The sequence below is a fragment of the Pelecanus crispus genome, chromosome 11 (assembly GCF_030463565.1).
Source record: "Pelecanus crispus isolate bPelCri1 chromosome 11, bPelCri1.pri, whole genome shotgun sequence".
Classification (NCBI taxonomy): Eukaryota; Metazoa; Chordata; class Aves; order Pelecaniformes; family Pelecanidae; genus Pelecanus; species Pelecanus crispus.
In genome coordinates, this window is record NC_134653.1 from 10,519,554 (window position 1) to 10,542,147 (window position 22,594).

Genomic DNA, 22,594 nt, shown 5'->3' on the forward strand with positions numbered 1-22,594 from the left:
ATTTACAAGACAGCTGCTAAATGCCTTCTCCGCTTTCCAGCTGGCTCTCCACCCTCTGCTGCAACTAAACCCAAACCCTGCCCTCAAACAGGCTGACCCCCATCCTGCAAGCTGCATTAGCAGCAAACACGTGTGCCCTAACACATTAGTCAGGGTGAGCATTCCCAGCAATTTCAAAAGCAAGCTCACCACACAGAAGAGAAATTTTAGATATTAAAATCTCTTTCACTCATAAACATATATAATTAAATAAGCACAAGAAGCTGAAGACATAATTTTAACCTCCCATTTCAGACCTGAATATCAGTTACTTAGAAACATCACTTGTAAGAGTAAGTGGACTGCAGCCTTAGCAGGTGGGTATGGATGCTGGCCTTTTAACATTCATCCCTTTGAACCAATAAGGAAAACAATTCCTAATACAATGTTTTCACAAGCAAGGAACGAATTGCCACTCATTAACTGAGCTTGATTTTTTAAATGTTCTCATGAAAATTATTTGGATTGTTTTTCACAAGGATGTACATTCACACTTACATTTATGCGAAAAGAATAGAAAGAAACAGCGTAGTCTTGTTGCTAAAATAAAGGACTTTCACTCTGTTACTCCATCATGGTACAAAAAGATCCCATTAACATACCACTAGAGGAAAACAAAGGAAAATCAAATTGCTGGCAATGGAAAATGTTCAACAAAAGCAAAATAAAGTGATTTTTTCTGTACTTCACTAGACATTTCAGTTTTGTTGTTAAAAAAAACCCCAACGTGCAGAAAATGTCATTTTATTGACTAAATAAGTTACTGGCTGCTGTTAAAAGCATCTGGGGAGAATTTCTATGTGAAATACATTCTTGGAATAATACCATAATTTATAACCCAGAGTTATAAATTTCTCTCAGATTTTAACAAGGCTCTGATGCCCTTGGATGTCAAGGAGCTGCTTAAATAGTAACTTGTAGAAGAGTCTGCTCAATAACACAAAAGATGAATATCTGTGCAGTGTTTAAAATAAAAAAATTAACGCTGACCTTTTACAGACAAAAATAATAATGGATATTATTTCTAAAATTATTTTAGCTCTGCTCCTCAGAGTCTGTCTTCCCATTCTGCAGACCTCCACGTTAGCAGTCAGAGGCACTAAATTTGGCACCAGGCACTTGCCATTTACTGCGGCTGGGACTGATCCTGCCCTTCCAATGCTGCCGCCCATGTGCTGGCAAGGTTTTAGCAGGAGGAGGCTCTTCAGGGAGGCTCTGCTTGTGCGCAGCTTATCCCACACCACTGAATTTAGGGAGTCTGGCAGAAGTGAGCATGATGTATTAGCGTGGATCTCTAGGAATAACTTAACAGTGCAGCGTACTATGAGACAGGGCACATGTCCAAGTAGTTATGCATTTTAATTAGGTAAAGTGAGTGCTAAAAATGTTTTGAAGCTCTAGATGTAATTCAGTAGCATTGCCTTCCAATATAATTGGGCTTTTTCCCTGCCACCTGCTCACTCACACACAAGCTATTTGACTACCCCTATCACAAGGGGAGGCCTAAAAAAAAGAAAAAAAAAGAAAGAAGGAAGAAGAAAAAAGAAGAAAAAAGAAGAAAAAAGAAGAAAAAAAAAAGAAAGAAGGAAGAAGAAAAAAGAAGGAAGAAGGAAGAAGGAAAAAGGAAAAAGGAAGAAGGAAAAAGGAAAAAGGAAGAAGGAAGAAGGAAGAAGGAAGAAGGAAGAAGGAAGAAGGAAGAAGGAAGAAGGAAGAAGGAAGAAGGAAGAAGGAAGAAGGAAGAAGGAAGAAGGAAGAAGGAAGAAGGAAAAAGGAAAAAGGAAGAAGGAAGAAGGAAGAAGGAAGAAGGAAGAAGGAAGAAGGAAGAAGGAAGAAGGAAGAAGGAAGAAGGAAGAAGGAAGAAGGAAGAAGGAAGAAGGAAGAAGAAAAAAGAAAAAAGAAAAAAGAAAAAAGAAAAAAGAAAAAAGAAAAAAGAAAAAAGAAAAAAGAAAAAAAGAAAAAAGAAAAAAAAGAAAAAAAGAGAAAAGAAAAAAGAAAAAAAGAAGAAAAAAAGAAGAAAAAAAGAAGAAAAAAGAAGAAAAAAAGAAGAAAAAAAGAAGAAAAAAAGAAGAAAAAAAGAAGAAAAAAAGAAGAAAAAAGGGAAAAAGGAAAAAAGCTTGCATTCAGATGTAATTCAGTTCCTCCTCCTCTAAAAAGATGGAGCCCTGAACTAAACAAAATCTTTCACAACTTGGCTTTTATGGTACAGTAGGGCGTAAAAATCATCAACTGGCAGCAAAACTGCTAAGCAAAACTAATTTAGGAGATGAAAAAGTGTGAAACACAAGAAACATCTCACAGATTGTAAAATGACATGTTTATTTAAAAAAGAGACCAGGGAAAATAGGGAATATTGGCAGAGCACAGCAGCACCGACCGAAAGACTCCGTGGCTGTCAGTTGGTTAGCGCTTGCCATGAACTGCAGGCTCCGGGACTGGAGAGCGAGCGCTCCACAGCCCTCAGAGCCCACTGAGCACCTGAGCCACGGCAACTAAATCGGCACAGAGGGCACGTTAAGCCCGTCCTTCTCATAATTAACACTTCGAGCATCCTTGGGAAGAGGAGGATGAGGAGGTAGAGGGGGGAAGAGAAACAGGGAAAAAGCCCCAACAGGTTTGTTGCAAAAATAGTTATATACTTCACTATCTGCAAGGGCAGGATCAGTAAGGATGCCAGCACCTCCAGTACGGAAAGGTACAAAATCACAGCAGCGGGGAATCAGGAATTATTGAGGTCTCCAGTTATAGCAAGCTCTCCAATTACTGCTGCAGCTGCTGCTGCAAACACTTCTGCGTGGCGGTGGACTATCAGGAACTCATCCTTCTCATAGCTTAAAAGCTAAAAAACCCCAAAGATTATTTTTAATCGTAGCTAAGGATAGATACTGCTTTTTAAGGCAAGGAGTTAGTTAATGAGTAGTAGCAACATAACTCTCTTCAGTTCATCTGCTGAATTCATTTCAGTCCATCTCCTGCTATGCAGCAGGAGACACCCGTCTGAAATTAATGGAGAATTGACAGTGTAAAATTAGTATCAAAAGAGATTTAGCATGTCTGAACCAAATTCTGCTCAGTTTGCTCATGTTCCAGCTCTGAACAATTCTTGATCTATATAAATGCAGATTAACTTTGAGCTTCCTTAACAATCCCCCATTCTAGCTACAAGAATCAAATACAACTGAGCTGCAATTTCCTTCAAATATAATTTACTTTCCAAGATCTTTATTTTGACATTGAAAGAACAATGAAGAATCTCTTCCTATTAGTTCCCAAGACAGCATTGCTAGAAGGCGAAGTGTTTGTCCGTACACACACCACTCACTCTCTCCCTTTCTCCTATGAGACTGACAGGGCAGAAGCCATCACCTGGTCCCCACTAAAACAGAGTCACTTTTAATGATCCTTCTCCTTGTGCCTCAGTGTCACCTCCCTCCGGAAAACTGCTCCTCCCCAATCTGACCGCCTGGGTCCTGCCACATTCACTTGAAGTGCTGAAAGACTGTAGATCTGATTAATACCATCAAAAATACGGGCCGAACTAGCCCATTGAGGATGCTTAGAAGAGTTTTATGTGGTATAGAACTTATTTTTTCCCCAGGCAAAGTCACGGTTCCTTAGTGGATGCCTCCTTTTACAACTCAGCCGGATTTGCTGTAACCTCGCTTTAAAACATGTAGTTGAATTCTCTTCATATCTAATCAGCCTGAGTATTTATTTCTAGAGTCAGAAAAAAGTCTTTTTTTCGCATTACAGAATCACAGAATCATAGAATATCTTGCGTTGGAAGGGACCCATAAGGATCATCGAGTCCAAGCCCCTGCTCCTTACAGGACTACCTAAAACTAAACCATATGACTAGGAGCATCGTCCAGACGCCACCATGCATTTACTTCGAAACATCCAGTCCCAGCCTACTTGTCTATAAAACTAACTGCAGCGTGCAGATCGTGCTGCCTACTCAAGGACTGCACAAAATAACTGTTTATTGAAAACACTGCATCCAATTCTTAAGGTTAAGAAGAAAGCATTCTATTTCCTATCAAAGCCAGGTTACTATTTAGTTTATTCATGTTAAACTACTCCTTCCCTTTTTATGTTTACATTCAATTTAATGACACTGCTTATCATCAACTGAAAGAAGTTTTTAACATTACCACCAAAGTTCAATGTTAAAAGAAGAAACCCAGAGAGAACATACCTCTAAGGCCGTACTTCAAGAAATTTCCTCAGAAGGAAATCTTTTAGAATACTTCAGAAAATTATTTTAGAATAGGTAAAGTAAAAAGAAAAAGCAGTTTGCTTACCACCCTGACCTTAATGTCACAGTAAGTACCATCTTTTCCTTAATGTAAAAACACCTTTAATTTCTGGAATGACTCTGTAAAATAATTCAATGTCTTATGACACTAAATGCTTACTGTTCAACAGGACAACTTTCAGAGCTGAAGACAACCTCTGAAATAGAATGCCTGTTTGCTGGCAACCCTTTTATTAGAACAAAATCACTCTCCAAATCCAAAAGTCAACTAGTATGGAAAGGGTTAATATTATGTTAAATGAAGAAGTATTTAAAAATAACAATTACACCTGACACTATAATTACATTGCCCTAGTGTATAATCCCAAAAGAACAGAGACCTTTTGCCAAAGGTGATTTGAGTGTTAATACGAAACCCAACGTGTGCTCGTTTTAATTACATATGTGCCTGCTGAGAACATATGATAGAGTCCAAAAAGCTAATTCATTGTCAGCATGATAGCAGAAACTAATATTAAATCTTGCACACCAAGTAAGTTTTTCAGATTACCAATTACCACACAAAAAATAGGATGCATTGCAAATGTGGTAATCAGCATGAAAGTAAAACGCGAACAAAATATTGCTAAATAGAGCTCAACTCTGAGCCAGAGCCAGCAGTGGGTAAAAGAAATCTCCAAATAGTTCATCCTTTCACTTCAAAAGCGGCAGCATTCAGTTGGTCTAACTCTAACCCCACTTACACCAGGCTTGCGCTGACTTTCAACATGTTGATCCTCACCGGCACTGTAAAGCGGTGACTGTTGTCTAGAAACCGCAATAGTTACAGCACACACTTCAATTGCTAATTCTCTTTAGCAATATATAACAGCAGTTCAAAGCAGATTTGGTTTGGGTTGGGTTTTTTTTTTCTTTCTCTTTTTATACTTACCCTTAAATTTTCTGCATTTCAAAGGTATTACTGAGCGTTTTTGTGTTCTCTTCTCACAAGTCCCCGACAGGTTTCTGGCACTGAAATCATGTTAAGAGTCAGTTTATACCTCTTAACCCACACCAGCATGCTAACACTCATTTTGATTTACTTTTAATTATGGACATATTCATGCATCAGTCAGTATTTTCTAAAGAAAGAGCCTGGAGTATGAAGAGGAGAAGCCAGAGTTAACGCACACCGACAAGCTAACCCTGGGGAAACGAGACATAAACACAATTTTGAAGGCAGCAGAGACCCAGCCAATACTTCTAACTGCATCTTTACCTGCCTTTTTGTTGCTTTACTGATGCATTATTAATTAATAACTACCGAGCCTTCCCAACAGAGCATTTTAAATAACAGTTAAATTTCTTTATGGATGATTACGAATCGTAAAAGTATGTCTGCATGTTCAAGGCAATAAACAAGCCCAGGTAGGGAGCCTGAACTGCTGGGGAAACTGCTCTTTGAAGCTTGAAGTTTTAGGGATGCTAAATGCCTACTGTGTAGTATTACACAATTTCCAGTCTAGCTTAATCCAATTAATCTAAGAAATGCAGGATTTTCTGCATTTTGCCTCAGCATAGGCAAATGCTGTTCAAAAGGGAGATGATGGAATTTTAGAAAAGCTGCAGGGTCAGTTAGGTTCGCTGCTTTATCCAAATGAAGCTATACGCTATGCCAATTTAGGCCAGCTAACAATTATAATTTTCAGTTCTGAACTAAGATAATGAAAAGAAAATTGTCAAATCACAATTATTTCCACTCAAGATTCATGCAAATGATGAAATATCTTTCATCAGCTTTGAAATGTATTATTCAGGGATGACACAAGGCTTTCATATTCTGCTTGAATTCTGGACAAACTCTGAAAGTTTTGAAGGTTTATTTAGGGCAGCTTTGTGCTATTGCAGCTGGATAGTTTTAGATACAGGTGGAAATAAATTTGTAATGCTTGAAGACGAAAACTCATTTGGAGATCCTATTTATCCATAGGATAATTTTTTCCATCTCCACCTCAAAAAATAAAAAGCCGCCTACTATTCAAAGAAAATTCCAGCATTAGTGTTCAACAGTATCACTGCCTCTAAGGCAGAAAGGAACTTGCACTTCCCATTCACTCTTCACTAGGTTTAGTTACCATCTGAATGAGGATTTTAATTTTTTGCCTATTGGCTGTGCTTAATATTTCTTTCTAGTGCTTGAACTGGTACATAGACAGCAAAGGGGCAGCTTCAGCTGTGCTTACGGATCCTATTATCGGCCTTCTAGACAAATAATCCAGGCCCTTGCCATGTAACACTTGGCAGATGAGAAAAAAAAACCAAGTTATCTATACTGTTTTCTGGACAACGCAATATAAAATCATTAATCTGTATTTAGGCCAACTCTAGGCAAGGGAACATATGTGAGAGGACATGCAGGGCAGAGCACAAGTGCACAAAGGCTTCACATAGGTGGGCTGTTTCGACGGCCATTTGCATGGGACCAGTCTTCCCCACTAACTGAGGCACAAATCCAAATGCCATCCTGTGCTTTTGTTTCCAGCTCTTCCAAGGCCACGTGTTTCTATTCCACTGATCCACCACGTACTTTCCATAACCTGAGCATAAATCAAAGGTGGGCTTAGTCATCTGGAGGAGATGCTCGATACGTCTTGGCAGACAAAGTAATTGTGGCCTTTCTCTTCTCTTTGCCTCCAGGAATGAATCACCCCACAGACCTGTGGAAGGATCTGTGCGTGCCCGCTGAGGACAGCCGGCATGTGAACGTCAGCTCACCCTATTCTGCTCAGTCCTGCTGGGAATTTTTACTCATCTTTCAAAGCAAACAGAATTTGCTCTCAATTCCCCAGACAAACTATTGCTGTACTTTTCCTTTCTAATATTTCTTTCTGTCTCCTAATCTTAATTCTTCTGGTTTATGGCTCAGTCCTTCTACAGGGATTCATACCAAATAGAAAGAATAATATCTTTCCTACTTTCAGATATTAAGATGGATCATTATTCCTCCTGATATGTTAGAAGATATTTATCAGTTTGAGTTATGAGGCCTTTCTGACTGTGAAGATTTAAACATCGATTTAATGCCAACTTAAAGACTCCTAAAAGCGTAGGAGATTGCAATAATGTCTGCCTTGATATACCTTTTATTGTTAAATTATTTACCTAATGCAACCTTCTACCAATCAGTTACCATTTTCCATGTTTATCCAATTTTCATCTCAAGGCACTGCACATCAAATTGCCTAGACATATACTACACAACTGAAATACCTTCATCATTGAATAAAATTGCATAGCCATTAAAATTCTCTAATATCAAGGTAGCGGACATTATGTTAAATATTGGCTTCAATTCCATAGGGTAATAAATTCTGATCTAAATCCAATCTTTCATGAATAACTGATTCATAATGAAAAATTACTGTTTTGTCACTTTACCTTAGGAAATTTACTGTGGAAACTAATACAGCACTGGGCAGTCTTTGAAATACATGATAATTAAAAACACAGTTCCCTTCTTAGCCACCCTGAAACAAAGGGAACAGATTTGTTTTGGTACAAAAATATCAGACATGCTAATAGCTACCAGATGAAGAGAGAAAGTTACTATCATGCTCTTCCCAGGTCTCTAACGCAGAAGCAATCAATTGATACACTGCACAACCGACACTTCTTACAGCAGCCATCAACCAGAGGCCATCACACACAAGTCCCTGTACCAGGTTGAAGCTGCTGAGCCAAACAGAGGAAAACGGAGGGGAAATGTCGCAGAAAACGTTTCCTCCGATTTCACATTTGTGCATCGCCGTGGTGCAAAGCTGGAGAACCGCCGCCAGTGATGTGGCAATAAATTCGTTGAAGGTACAGTAAGTCAGATCGGACCTACAGCTGGACTGCTCTCTTGCCTGCTCTCATCCCGCCAGCAAAACACTAGGGTTTTTCAGGAATAGAACTATAGATTTTAGTGCTTAAATTAAGTGGCACCAGAGAAACTCAGTTACCATTTTCCTCCTTAAAGATACTTTTGTTCAGCAAACTCCTTTAGAGGACTCAGAAAAAGTTATTATTTTGTAACAAAATTATTTCCAAGTCTCTTGATAAGCAGGATTTTAAATCCACTTAAATACCAAACTAACAATACCACCTCACACCATTTTTCCTCTGCATATATTTGCAATGGAGTTAAGTACCTGTTATCCCTGGTGCGTACATGGTATGATTTGTCTGAAGTGTCCCAAAAAGCCTGTGACACATCAAGGAATGAAACCCAAGTTTCCACAGTGCTAATCTAGGGCTTACTTTCTAGTTAGTGCTTGTATAGTTGGTTTATGATATGGTGCAATGGAGCATATTCCCGCTGTCACTCTTTGGGTGGGAGCTCTCTAATGACTTCTCTGAGTAATCACATCCCCAGGTGATAATATAATAGACTTTGAAAAATATTCTTTCATCATAGGGACAACAAGAGAATCTTCTTTTTTCCTTCTTCTAAATGAGACTTCTGCTTGGATGGATTCCACTATAACCCTCTGAGCCATTTCAAGCTTGCACTGGGGGCTCTCTAATATTGCTCTTACTTCTTTCCTAAATTTTTGCAGTCTAAAGCAATAGAATGCAGACATCATAAAAAACACAAAGATGATCCTGTCTGCCCATTTGGCAAATTATGTCTAGAAATGGCCATAAATGATCGAGAGAAATGATGGCCATAAATGATCGAGAGAAATGAAAATGTGTGAACTTGTGTGTTAACTGCAGCCTTTTCATTGTAAACGATGGAGCTAAATCTAATAGGATTTCTCATTAAGAAGATCCAGAAGTAGACCATTTTGAACAGATTTCTTTTTTGCTGACTAGGTGAAGAATGCCAGACGTGTCTGAAGCCTCCTTGTAGTAGTCCCTGGGAACCTGACTGAAGTGATTTTCCCATTTGCTTTTCACGGATCTGCTGGTAGAACATTTTCAGAATCAGATCTGCCATAAAACTGTTCTTATTCCCAAAATACTGGAGGGATATGCTTTGCTTTGGACCATACATTTCCATTTACTGGTAAAAGAACAATCCCCACCCCTGAATATCTCTTTTCTCTTCTTGATCTTCGCTTACTCCTGTAGGAACAAAACCATCTTATTTTTTCTCGGTGATCTTAAAATTATCAAGATAGAAGTGCACAGAGACATTTTAACATGCACTGATAAAGGTTACTACATAAAGTTACTGAAATAAGAGATCATTTAAGTGAGGTCATCAAAACTAGTGCAATATACATCAGTTAAACCTCTAGCCCACTTTGCTTTTAATACTTCTTGGGAAGCTTGGGTTTGCCTTCACCTCCTGGCAGAAACCGGTAATTATTTACAAAAACACATCAGCTCCACGTAGACTCCCTCTGCTGTGGCTTGGCAAAGCCAGTGTGTGTTATGGAATAGTCTTACTCACAATTAATCTCAGTAGCTCTATTCACAATTAATCTCAGCTGCACCTCTCATTAGCCATTTACTTTTTCTGGCAAGGTGGGCAACGGAGCCAGGCTGGGTTCTCCTGTCCAGCTTTGCCTTCTGTAAGGAAGTATATTCCTTACAATGCTTTTGAATAAGCAACCAAAGAATGCGACTCTTCCTCAGACAGAGAGAATGATGTTGGGATAGATCCTCAAACCTGTTCAGAGACTTACAGGTATATTAGCAAAATTCTTTCAGAGCACCTACACCTAGGTCCCATGCAAAATAGAAAGTACAAATGGGTAAAACATATATTGCAGTGAATTCCTCTTTCAAAATTCCCTTTTCCTCCCTACTATTCAGTAAATTGCCCAGAATGAATCACAGCCCACAAATAGATGGAGAACATGAAAATGTATGGTTCTGTTTAGTCATGCTACTATCGAGCTCAACAGTATTATGCAGCACAGTAACACACCGCATACACAGAAGCTTTCAGTATAAAAGTAGCATGGTTTAAAATACTCCACTGCACGGTAATATCCATTGGCTGGATGGAAACCTTCATTTCCAATTAAAAACACAGGTGAGTAAGCAGCGGGACCGGTTAAGCTGCTATTTACAGCTGGTCATGAACAAACGTGCATTCTCACCAGCAGCGTGTTCCTCTTACAACTTTTAATGAGTTTTACAAATGAATCAAGACTTCAACAAAACACTTCACCATTAGTTTGGGAGAAAAAGTATCCACAAAAGAGAAGCAATCACCTTGCAACAAAGAGAATTATACAAGCAATTATATTCTAGTTACGTGGAGGGCTGCTTTGAACTTCAGCTAAGGAGTGAGGTTTTCAATGAGATTTGTAGAAAAAGATCCTTTAGACAGCTTTTTTTTTTGTGGTGCTCCCTGACAAGACCTACAATTGTTGCAGACTATCACACCTCAAGGACAACTGGTCATTAAAGTAAGCAAATACAAGCTGGAGGAACTAGCAAGGAAGTGGGAGATGAGCTCTGCAGATGAGCTTTGTCAAGCTGATCCACACAAAGATGATGTGGTATCTTTACGGTATCATAAAGATTTCATTTGCAAACTCACAAAGCTGGCCCCCAAAACATCAGCATGACAGATAGCAGAAGGCTGTCCTCTTACAAGAATCGTCATTTGCTGTTGTCATGGTTTAACCCCAGCCAGCAACTAAGCACCACACAGCCGTTCGCTCGCACCCCCGCCCCCGGTGGGATGGGGGAGAAAATCGGAGGAGTAGTGATGCACAATGCGATTGCTCACCATCGCCGACTGATACCCAGCCAGTCCCCGAGCAGCGATCGCTGCCCCCCGGCCAACCCCCCCAGTTCTATACTGAGCGTGATGCCACATGGTATGGAATAGCCCTTTGGGCAGTTTGGGTCAGCTGGCCTGGCTGTGCCCCCTCCCAGCTTCTTGGGCACCTGGCAGAGCATGGGAAGCTGAAAAGTCCTTGACTAGAGTAAGCACTCCTTAGCAACAACTAAAACCTCAGTGTGTTATCAAGGTTATTCTCCTACTAAATCCAAAATACAGCAGTATGCCTGCTACTAGGAAGAAAATTAACTCTATCCCAGCCGAAACCAGGACAGCTATGGTAGTGATTCCGCAGGGCGTAATGCAAGGTAAGGAGAACGGTGTCTACATAAAAGCTTTTGATTCATGAGGACACAGGCTTTTTTTCTGAACTCCTGGCATAACTCAGAGGCAGCATCCCACTGCTGTTAATAAAAGTGTGTGAGGTTGAAGTTTTTGCTGAATTTCAGTGCCTGTGGAGAACAACATGGTCCCTCTAAAACACAGCCAGAGTGTTTATGTAGTAATGATGAATAGGAAACATGAACCCAAGTCTGAACCAAGCCTTTATATGCTTACCTATGAGCTTAATATGTACCACCCACTGACAACCTAAATGCATCCACTCTCCTCAGTCTAGACAAAGCATATTGTTAGGAGGTAGAAGGGCCTTTCTTCAAAACTTTTAACGCCCAGAAAAGTTGTAGCAGCATAACAGAAGGTGGTGAGGCAGGGGAATGCAGCCACTGGAGTACAGCCAATGCTCTCGTGGCAGCGCTGCCTGTAGAAAACTGTGTTTTATCACGAGAACAGCAATATGGAGAAATTCTGTTTTAAAAGGCAACAAAGCGATTCAGTGGTGCAGAACAAATCCTACGAATTTCACAATTTGAAAGCATATACAATTGCTATTCAAATTATTTTCAATAAACTGCAGAGTTTGAGTTAAAAGATAATGATTTTCCTGCAGTATAATTCTCTTTTTTGGCTTAAATCTCTCACCATTCTTACAGTGACACCCACTGGAAGAAGACAAATGGGTAAGCACCGAACACAAGAGATGGTAGTGATGATTCAGCTTCAGCAAGCTCTAGGGGAAAGGACTGAAAAATTCTTTGGTCTCCCTGGAGGCTAATGAGAAAACAAGAGAAGGAAAATTATGGACTTTTGCCATGGACCTTTCAGTAGGGACAGGACTTTAAAACCAGTATCTTATTTTATAGTAAAACTGTAAATACTTCAGAGTTTAATGTACATTAAACTAAGCCCGATGGTGACAACAGGAGATACTGGGAGTTGGGAGTACTCTGTTCTTCCTTACAAAGGTGTCAATCACTAATAACTTCTTTGACACAACTAGATGATAAACGAGCGACATATCATGGATATTAAAATAGCGAGAGTGGGGAATTAGGGCTATTCACTTCTAACACACTCTCAAGCTATCAAAGACGAGCATGTATTTGGAAGACTAAATATACATTGAGCATTTCAAAATCTTTTCCAAGGTTGCTCAGCTACAGATTCTTGTCATTCACTTTTTCTACAGAAGCCATGATTACCCAGGGAGAAAAAAAGACTGATGTTTTAAAACTTCTGCTTAAGAAATATTTGCAATAGAAACAACTAAATTATGGTCTGGAGTCTTAAAATGGCATTAAAGTCCTGTGAGATTGGCTTCATGCCTAGACCGTTGACATTTTAATTCAGAGTAGATCCCTTAAACAACTCTTCCTCATTTCCAAGGGAAGACATTACAAAAAAGCCATTGGTCTCATAAAGCCCAGCGACTCCTGAAATACATCAAATAAACGTACCCTTTCAAAAACTTGCCTGAAAAGGGGTGCATTCCCTTTAACTATATACTTAATCCTGTAACAAACTCTGTAAATAGTAAAGGCATCTGTTTCAAGAAGCCCCAAAAGAGAAAAATTCTTTGCCCCAGCTCAGAAGGAGGAAATTAAATGTCAAGACTTTTCCCCCCAATTATTTTAAAAGTAATACAGTCAGTGCCACTGACTTCAAACCAAACTGTGGCAGCCTCAAGCCCCAGTTGGTGTGGGAATTCTGGGACATGACACTTCCCCATTCTCAAAATTACAGTTCATCAGCTGTGGATTCCCGTGATAGCAGTATTACTTCGCTAAGTAATGGTACTTACAGAAGTGCAATGGTTAGAAAGGCAGAGCTGAATTTCTAGTGAGGCAGCCCCAGCAATCTCCTTGTTCCTTGGTGACATTTTAGGCCTAAACCAAAAAGCAAATCTGAAAGCTGTTGTTGCCTGCTTACAATTAGTACGTAACAATGACACTCTAACACAGTTTTGTTATGGTTGCAAAGTCAAATTAGGAAAGAATGTAACATTGACCTGCTTATGCAACCTTATCTCAAGCTCGGTTCAGTACTACTACTGTGCATTTACATCACACAACTGCTTGCTTAGCATTGAATAAAAATAAGAAAATCAGGTGCCATGTTTCCTCTTAAAGGCCCTGTAATGAGTCCACTCCACAGGTCCAACACCTATTTTGTATGGAAAAAACCATGACTGCCAGTATGGCTCAAGTTTTCCTACCACAGAGGGAGGCTGGGTTTGGTGGTTTTGGTTTGGGTTTTTTGTTTTGTTTGGTGTCCCATCCCCCCATCCCTCCCCCTCCCCCCGCTCCCCGTTTCCCCTCCAACCCTACCAGCTCATACCATTGTACCAACAATTTTCTCTACCCATAATTGTATTTGACTCTCCCCTCCAACACTCTGTCCACACGTTTCAGGATCACTGGGAAGCATTAGCGATCACTGAAGTACTTTTCTTTCATCTCAGTACATACACAGTAATCTTTATCAAAATATTCACTGAGCTTCTGCTACCTTCATGCTCCCTTCCCAAGAGGGCTGCAGCGAGGACATACTTAGCCATTATCTTCTCCCACGCTTGCCCACGCTCCCCCTTTAATGCTCCATAAACCGATACCATTTTCCAAAACAGAGGCTTGGTGAGAACTTGGGCTGCTGCCCATAAATTTTCCAGCCCTTCTGCCCTCCATTCCTTGTGTCATGCATTGCTCTCAGCACTTCCTTAAGATGCCATTTGTCAAGATATTGTTCTGCAAGTCTGCTGCCCTGGCGTGTCAGGGACCAGCTCTGCAGCCACCAGATCCACAGGTGACCAGACAGGCCTCATGTGGAAAAACGTGACCAGACAGTAGCATCATGTGGAAAAAACAAGGAACATCAGTCTGATTTCATTCTCCCACTTCTAAACTTGCAGATGATCTAGACAGGAATTGTCTGTATTTAAATGAAAGGATTAATTGGCACAGACACCCAACACAGTGTTCCCCTCACTGAATTTCTTCTAAAACCAAAGCTTCAGCTATGCAAGACAGCGCTGACAGAGCTAGCCTGTGCTCATAATGGCCTTATTTTTGGGAGAAGAGTCCCTCAGCTCTGCAATGCCACAAGCTCACCCATCGCTGAGAAACACCAGTCTCCTGCCCTCTACACTGCAGCTGTCCCCAGAGATGCAGGGAGGTGGCAAAACAACGTCACCCTGTTTTGGCATGCCACGAGGACATTTCTAGCAATTCCAGCTCCTTTACAAGGTGTACGCAGATCTTCCACCTGCAAATAAACTTGTCCAGTTTCTGACCCGCTGGCCAGATCCAGTTTCTGAGGATAATTCACTCTTTTGGCCCTCTGCCCAGGGATCAACTCAGCTGTGAGCAGGCGGAAGCATTTTGGCAGCTCCCTCGTGACTCCCTTCAAACGACCAGAGTGCGCTGGTCACCCAACAGCAACGCAGGCAGCCCTACAGTGGGACACCTGCCTGCACATCCAGCCTGCTGACAGGGGCTTATGGCTCTTTGGGTCCTAGCACTTACATGTATTTTCATCACGTAAATGATATACTCCAGTTCCCATCCATACAGTGAGGTAGGGTCCCTTTTCAGCCAAAACAACGAAGTATCTTTTCATTACTTACATGCTAATTTTAACTATCCAAACTTGCTCATGTGGCCATAATAAAAGTTAACCTGAGAATCACTGGCAACATACATTTTTCCCGAGATCTCATTCTTTTCCTTACAGTGCCACAGCTTCACTGATTTTATTAGAGCTGGTTCCGTTTTATACATGTAAGGGGAGAGGAGAGACACACCACTTATTTCATAAACTCATTTTGCCTAAAATGCAAGTACTGAATCTTGAAACGGCACTTCATAATGAAAGAAGTGCTGGAAACATGGCTTCCAGAACAGAACGCAATCTCTATACGTGGTGTAATTACATCTTAGTGTTCTGCAGAATACCAGCGTATGGCTTAAATGCTATTAATTGTAAGCAATTTTGTTCCACAGGATGTCATTCGCTGATAACTACTCAGTTAGGGTTATTTTGCAATTAGTCTACTCACAGTAAATTTATTGCAACCGGAGTCATCTGTGGTGCAGCAAATTAAAATGCTGTCTGGGCTGCACGTGCAATGGCCCTTACATGCTCCTTAAACTGTGCATAGCTCACCACAGTAATATTGTCACTCTAACAAATTAAACATACAGAAAAGCAGCAGCAGCCAGCGTCATTGGGAATCCTGAAACCAGGAGAAAAAGACAAATTTGCGGTTCAATAATCTTTAGATCAAACCCAGTGAGTCCAAAAATGCATTGCCAAAAATGTGAAAGCTAAACAAAGCCACACATTTATATGTCACTGTGTGCATACACATGCATATTGAGCAGATGAAATTCTGTATTTGCTTAGTTACAGCTCCCATTCTTTTAAAATTATAGAGGATGTTTTTATTTCCATGCCTTGAAGAACTGCTCTGCTCCACTCTGTAAGTATTTGGCATCTTAGTGGCTTATCCTCTCCCTTCTCGCAAATCATACCTCTTTCTGTTGAGTGCTGTGAAGTAGTCACATAAAAACTTTATAGACATGCAGATTGCTATTACCTGTGCGCATTATTCAGTAAACAGAGCTCCAGAGCCCTTTTCTCTCAGTTTGAAAACCAAAAGAAGGCTGTGTCTTCTAAAGTCAAATGGAAAATTTTCTTCTCAACAGCCAGGAAGAAGCTGAAAACTCTTGCTTCAATGTGCCAGAGCAGCATTATCAATAAGCAACCAGGGAGAAAGCAGTCTAACTGGCAAAGAACTCTTTCAGTGCTGATGAGTGATGTGGAATGAGGGTAACTTGATTATTTTTCTACTTTATTTATGAGTTGGGTTTACCCTACAGGGTTGAAGGTAGTAGAAAACCTGTTTGATCTGTAAACTAAGAAAAGACAACAGAAGAGCCAAGGGGAAATAAATCAGGCTCACCTGAGGCTCTCTGCTTTCCTAGGGACTTTTCTTTTGCCAGAACTACATGTTAGAAAACACCCCTCAGAAAAAACTGTTACATACTTTTGGTCTATCTAGGGCCATAGATCTGGGTCAAACATAAACCCAGTTGCGCAATTAATGACGAGGATTAGGCCAGAGTCTCCCCTGGGGATAAGGCAGCCGAGAGGAGCTGGCCCAGAGGAGGACGGATGCAGATGCCACTTGGCACCGTGCCTGCGGTGACTCACGAACCTGGTGCCAATGACTAAGGAGGAACCATGCTGCACATCCAGCAAACTTGCAAGGCAAGGGATTCAGAGCTGCAAACTACCACAACTACATGGGAGTGAAAAGCAGAGAATTCGGGGACTGAATCCAGCCAGTGGGTCAGAAGCGGGGCTTTTTTCATTGCAGAAGAAAGACTGCAAGTAGAAGGCACAACTTTAAGGTGCATGTTGAAATGTGGCATTCTGTAATTGTAATTGCGTTGCTGTCCAATAATCTGGGCAGCAATCTCAGCAGTCAGGGTCACAGTGGCCATTCTAAATTGTACTCCTGCCCGCGGCAATAAAGGATTCTGCTGGGGGAACCGTGGCGCAGATCAGGTCACTTGTGCTTTGTCAAAGAGCAGTTTATCTAGGTACAGCGTGAAGCTTATTTTAGAGCCAAGAATTTGCACTGAAACTTCTGCTTCTTCCCAGTAAAAGCAGAAGCGAGTCTGGCACACCAGGGGAATCAGTGTCTTTAGTCTGGCCTGTATAGGAGCAGGCTGGAGATGGCCCCAGCAAGGAAACAATCTGCCACATTGTCCACAGGCTGCTGATCACCGTATCATGTCCCCTGAGAAGAAATTAACTCCCCAAAAGGATGCCTCCCTGTACCCTCTCCCCAAACTGCACAAGACTGCATTTGCCCTTTCCTCATCTAACCTTGTGCTGAACCTACTTTTCCCCCTCCTACCTTCACTGACTGCATTTCCCCTCAAAACACACTTCTACAAACTCGAAACATTCCCTTCTGAGTGAAGGGTGACTTGCAAGCTGCCCGTTGCCCTGATCTCAGCCATGACTTTGGATAAGGCTGCACCTAAAGTCTTTGACACCAATCCCCTGTTCCGTAGCGTTCATGCCCTGTTTTCAGGACTGGCTTGTTGGGAAATGCCAGCTCACGTGCTCTGCAAGTCGCGTAACTGGTAAAGTTGCCATGTCCCGTTTTGCTGCTTCAGCAGTGTTGTCTCTCTGCAACATCCTTAGAGGGACTGCAGCCCATGTCCTCTTGTTCTCATGGAAATAATGCCTGCATGTCAAATGGGTAGTAAACCTCATGCTCTTGGTTTTAACAGTCCTTTCTTTTATACACTGAAGATTGTTACATTTGACTTCCTTTGCCTGCTGCCTTTGGAAACAATAAAATACTTAAAAGAAAAAAGAAACAGCTTGTAAGATCCTGTCCCTGTTGATAACCACTCAAGTGAACGTATCACTTAACATTTATGACAATCCAGCTGGATGGAGTCATGTCCATGATTGATAGCTACACTTAGCAACTTCGTGGTTTTGATCAGCTGAGACAGGATCCAAGGGGATTAAATGCTGGATGACATCTCAATGGAAACCATAGCACTGGGAACACGTTTATATGTTGGGATAATGGATGAATGTGCTGCTCCAATGCATAAATATTTATACTTCACAGCTCTGCTGAAAACAGACAAGGAAACCTTTTTTCAAACCAAACTGAAGGGAATAGCACTGATATGCTGAACACATAGACTCAGTCCCCGGATGTCTGACTTTTGCTGACAAACAGCATATAGCTTTTTTGATGCATAAAGTGGCAAGACCTCTACCCAGACCTCCCCCTACCAGCAATCCTAACAATGGGGTGTCTTATATCCCCAAAAGCTGATGGCCAGTGCTTCACAAACATCTCGTAACCAAGTTCAACTCCTTTCAAGGACCTCTGGAGCTGATGAAGACACCTTTGATGAAGGATAGAGCCAGTCTGTGAGTGAACAATGGCAGTATTTATGTTCTGCAGTGGGGAGGAGAGATCTGAGACTACACCACACTTAAACTCAGGCAATGCATCTTAAACAGGGCTGTAAAATTTAAGGGACCTACCAAGTTATATACATATAAGGCCTTCTGGTAGGTACTGGGCACCTTCAGTTTTGGGGTTCCTACATGTCTGTCTTGATAGTTCTGTACTCAGACATTTGAGAAGTGACTTCAAAGTCTGGATCTCCTCCATAGGTCTGATGGCCCAAACTGCTCGTGCATTGGTGCCTCCTGCATAAGCAACTCGTGTCCCATTCAATATGCTGCTTCTTTATCGCTTCCCCACAGCAAAGCTCCCAAATCTGCTCTAGAGCAACCCTGTATATAACACAGGATGTCCAGATTTTCTGCCAAGGAAATCTGGCTGTTGAAGTGGTTAACTTCAGCTGTCAGCATGGGCAGGAGGAAATAACCTTGATGCAAAGAAAAGTTTTTTTTCCATTTTCCATTTCCATTTTCCACAAGGATCCATCTGGCTAAGTTAAGACATCTCTCAATTATTCTTTTTAAACAAGCATCACTGCCTAAAATAAAAATCTAAATGAAGCTCTAGCACTGCAAACCAAAAAATTGTAGCCACAGTCTTTTTACACTTAATTTTTTAATGTGGTATATATCCATACCTCAGGAGTTGTTACTAAATTAATGTGTATTTTACAATAAAACCATATTTGGACAACTTCTCCATTTCTCTAGTCATGTTTGTAGCTCCCGGTTTTCCAGGATGTTTTACTATGTCTTATTACAAAGGAAGCATTTATACCAATGTGCAATGTACATACATACTGTAAGGCTTCAAGGGTAAAAGCTGACACTGTTCTTGGTTCTAAGACCACACTATTATCCTGACTGCAGGGCATATGATATAAATTCTGCATTTAAAAAAGAAGCAATAAATATTTCTTGAGAAGCCTGTTTTTAAGAATGGCAGTTGTTTAAAACTTCTGGAAAGTCACCCTGCATCCCTGGGAGACAGATTACCAGGCAGGGGATAAAATCCTAGGTGTGTGCAAAAGTGCACACAGCTGCAGTGTGCACCCACACTAATGACAATATATCTTCCAGCTCTCTCCAAGATATCACTTGCATATTTGTATATGTGATGCATTTACCCTACACGAGGTATACAGCATTGATGACATTACTAAGAGATGTTGTTGATGCCCAAAAGTGTAGGACAGTGTCTGCACGGTGCTGGCCTCCATCAGCTTTCTCACAGACCAGAGCTGCGACTCTCTTGTCATTAGAGGAGAGGAGGGAAGGATACCAAGGACATGCTTATCACAGTGAATTCCACCAGTGGCACCCCAATGGGACCTCAGGGGCACCCAGGGGTACTCACCGATGCTCAGCCTGTCACTGATGTCTGGTGTTGCTCAATTCTTACCTCTGTGCTGTTCTTTTATCTTCCCTTCAACTTGTGCTGCCTTTGCTGCCCCTCTCCCTGCTTCCCACTGAACACCAAGTCTTCTGCCTGCTCCATTAATTCTTTATCTCCAGTGTTTGCCTACCCAGCTTAATGATTTTGAGTATTACCATGATAAGAAAGGGAGAAAAAACACCAAAAGAGACATGATAAAAACCAAACTAAAACAACAACAACAAAAAAAACCAGTCACAGATGCTCCGGGGTGGGAAATGGGGTGCTCACACCATTCATCCTGGTAATATGCATCATCTAAATTAAAAGCCTAAACTTCCTATTACAGAGAGATGCTCTTGTTTGGAAACATCCTCTGGGGCACCTTCTCCTTTCCACTGCCTCTACAGGAAGTTTAGCCTCCTAATTTAGGCAATAGCAACACGGATCCTCCTCCCTCCCACACTGAAACCACCCAATAGTAACCAGTGCTTTGAGATGGTGCAATAAACAGGTAAGCCGTGGCGGTTAGAGTAACTAAATATTCCTAATGGAAGAAACTAAATATCCCCTAATTGCCATGGCTCACCATGTTTACTGTACCTATTCTCTTGTTTGTAAAAGTCCCTCTGCACTTTCAGCTTGGACAAAGACATCAGCATATCCTTACATGCATGGGCCGAAGTGCCAGTTACAGCATGGGGACCTTGGACTGCTGTATAAACAAGTGCTGCTGCGGATAATGGTATTCCTTGATCAATACCTACTTTGATCAACTGATCAATGCTTTTTCGGTTTTTAAAAAAGAAAAAGCACTTTACTGTATGGAACGCTTACAGCTAAATGAGTGGTGGCACATGAAGCACTCTTCTTGAAAAGTCGGAAAAGGTCAGCTCACACATGCCAACCGACAGCAAGCTGAGAGATACCTCATGTATCTGACTGCATGGAGAAACCAAAAGCAACAAATCAAAGCTTGGCTTAGGCTAGCAGCTTAGGCTAGCAGAGGTAACTGACTCTCTACAACAGTGATTCTGAAAATTACTTTTGCTGATTGAAGAACATTAAAAATAGAAGTGAGCCACAAAATTGGATTTTTTTCCCCATGCTTTTGGATTTTTTTTTTTATTATACTTATGATAATTATCTGGGTTATCAAAATGCTTAGCAGTCCTGGTTATTAGCTAGGACTCCATTGTGCCATAAAAATGGCTATACGGCCATAACAGCAATGCCACTCATTTCTCGGTTAGCACAAGGCACCAAGATTCACCATGGCTGTTCCCTGATCCCCAAAAAGGACGCAACTCCCGTACAGAATAACAAGACTTTGACTACGATTCTCTGTGTCTGTAGATTAAGAACTAAAAGAAACAGGAGTAGTAGCTGAATACCCACATCACATAGTGCAATAAAAATCTGGTGGAAGTAAAGTGAAAAGAAATTCTATAGGAACCTACCAAGGATCTTGTGACAGCCATGTAACTCCCTGTTTAAAACCCTCCCTCATTTTCACAGACTAAGTACATTACACATTCCTGCAATAAAGCCATTTTTTGTCATCAGAAGGCCATTTCAATTTTACAGAATCCTTCCCCCGAGATACCATCTTATTTCTCCTTCACCATCTATCAACTTACCCTCCAGTGTACAGAAACGCGTCACCTTCTCCGGCATCAGCTTTCCATGCTTGTGCTGACAATACACCTCTGCGATCTCCTGACGACACTGCTTAGATTTAGTCCGGGACATGGCTGAGATTGCCTCTTTGCCCGTTACCTCGCACTTTGGTGGTTGGTCGTATCTCAGTTCAGGGGAGCTGTTTCCACTTTTTTTTAAATGATGCTGTCTGGGAGACCTGTGAATCTCCTTCAAATTGTTGTTGTTGCTGCTGTTTTTTCTGGGGGGATCACTGAATTGCACCACCTCATTGGAGTTCTTCCCCAGCAGCAAATTCTCCTTCATCTTCTCCTCTTCCAGTTTCTTTCTCAAGTGCTCCTTTTGCTTGCTAAGGGTTTTTTTCACCAGCTCAGACTGGTGGGTTTGCCTCTGAGTCCTGGGAGCAAAATTACTGTTATCAATACTTTCAAAGTCCTTGGGGACTGAATTTTCATTATTGCTGTCTGTTCGCATTTTCTCTTTCGGTCGGTGGGAAAAATAGCCATCCTATAAATGGGGAGAAAAATTATACTCAACTTACTAAAAATACTCACATCCCACGCGTTACAAGCATTTCTTACATGAAAACATAAATCAATTACAATCCAACATACTGCAAAAAATCCCCATGTTAGGGTTCATAACAGAAAGACGGAGCTGAGAGAGGCCTCTGAGCTGCCCAAGTCAGTGCAGACAACTACAGCTTGCACCTTCATCACCAATCCAGAGTTCAACCCCCATCTCAGATGGGGCAGGGAGTTTTTACACAGGTTTGAGAGCAATTATGAACCAGAGACTTCACCCTGACATCATTAAAAAAATCAATGGCAAAACCAACACAGGTTTCAGTGGAGCGAGAGTAAGTCCTTCAATGCTTTCCTCACTCCTTGTGTTAATGACAGCAGTTTGGTATCCCAAGAACTGCCCCATTCCTCTGCAGAAAGCACCATGCAACTTTATAGCCCAAGCTTTTTTTCAGTGAAGTAACTATGCTACAAACCAAACCCTTCCTAATGTTGTTTTTTTGAGTTTCTACATAGTAGAACTTTGGAGAAGTGTTTCCCACGGGGTGCATTGCAGTCTTGCCGCAGGTGGGAAGCTGTGGCAGCAACCAGCCCTGTGTGAGAGGGTGAGCAGCTGCAGATGCTCAGGC

The 22,594-nt window shown here is 41.3% G+C and overlaps 1 protein-coding gene across 2 annotated transcripts in view; it reads right to left on the reverse strand.

The window, feature by feature from the left end:
• Positions 1–22,594, reverse strand: part of XYLT1 (xylosyltransferase 1) — a 215,615-nt gene that overhangs the window by 82,974 nt on the left and 110,047 nt on the right. For both annotated transcript variants that reach the window (XM_075718799.1, XM_075718798.1), the window contains one exon: positions 21,423–21,948. In XM_075718799.1, coding sequence (XP_075574914.1) covers positions 21,423–21,948 — 526 coding nt within the window. The remainder of the gene's footprint in view (positions 1–21,422; positions 21,949–22,594) is intronic.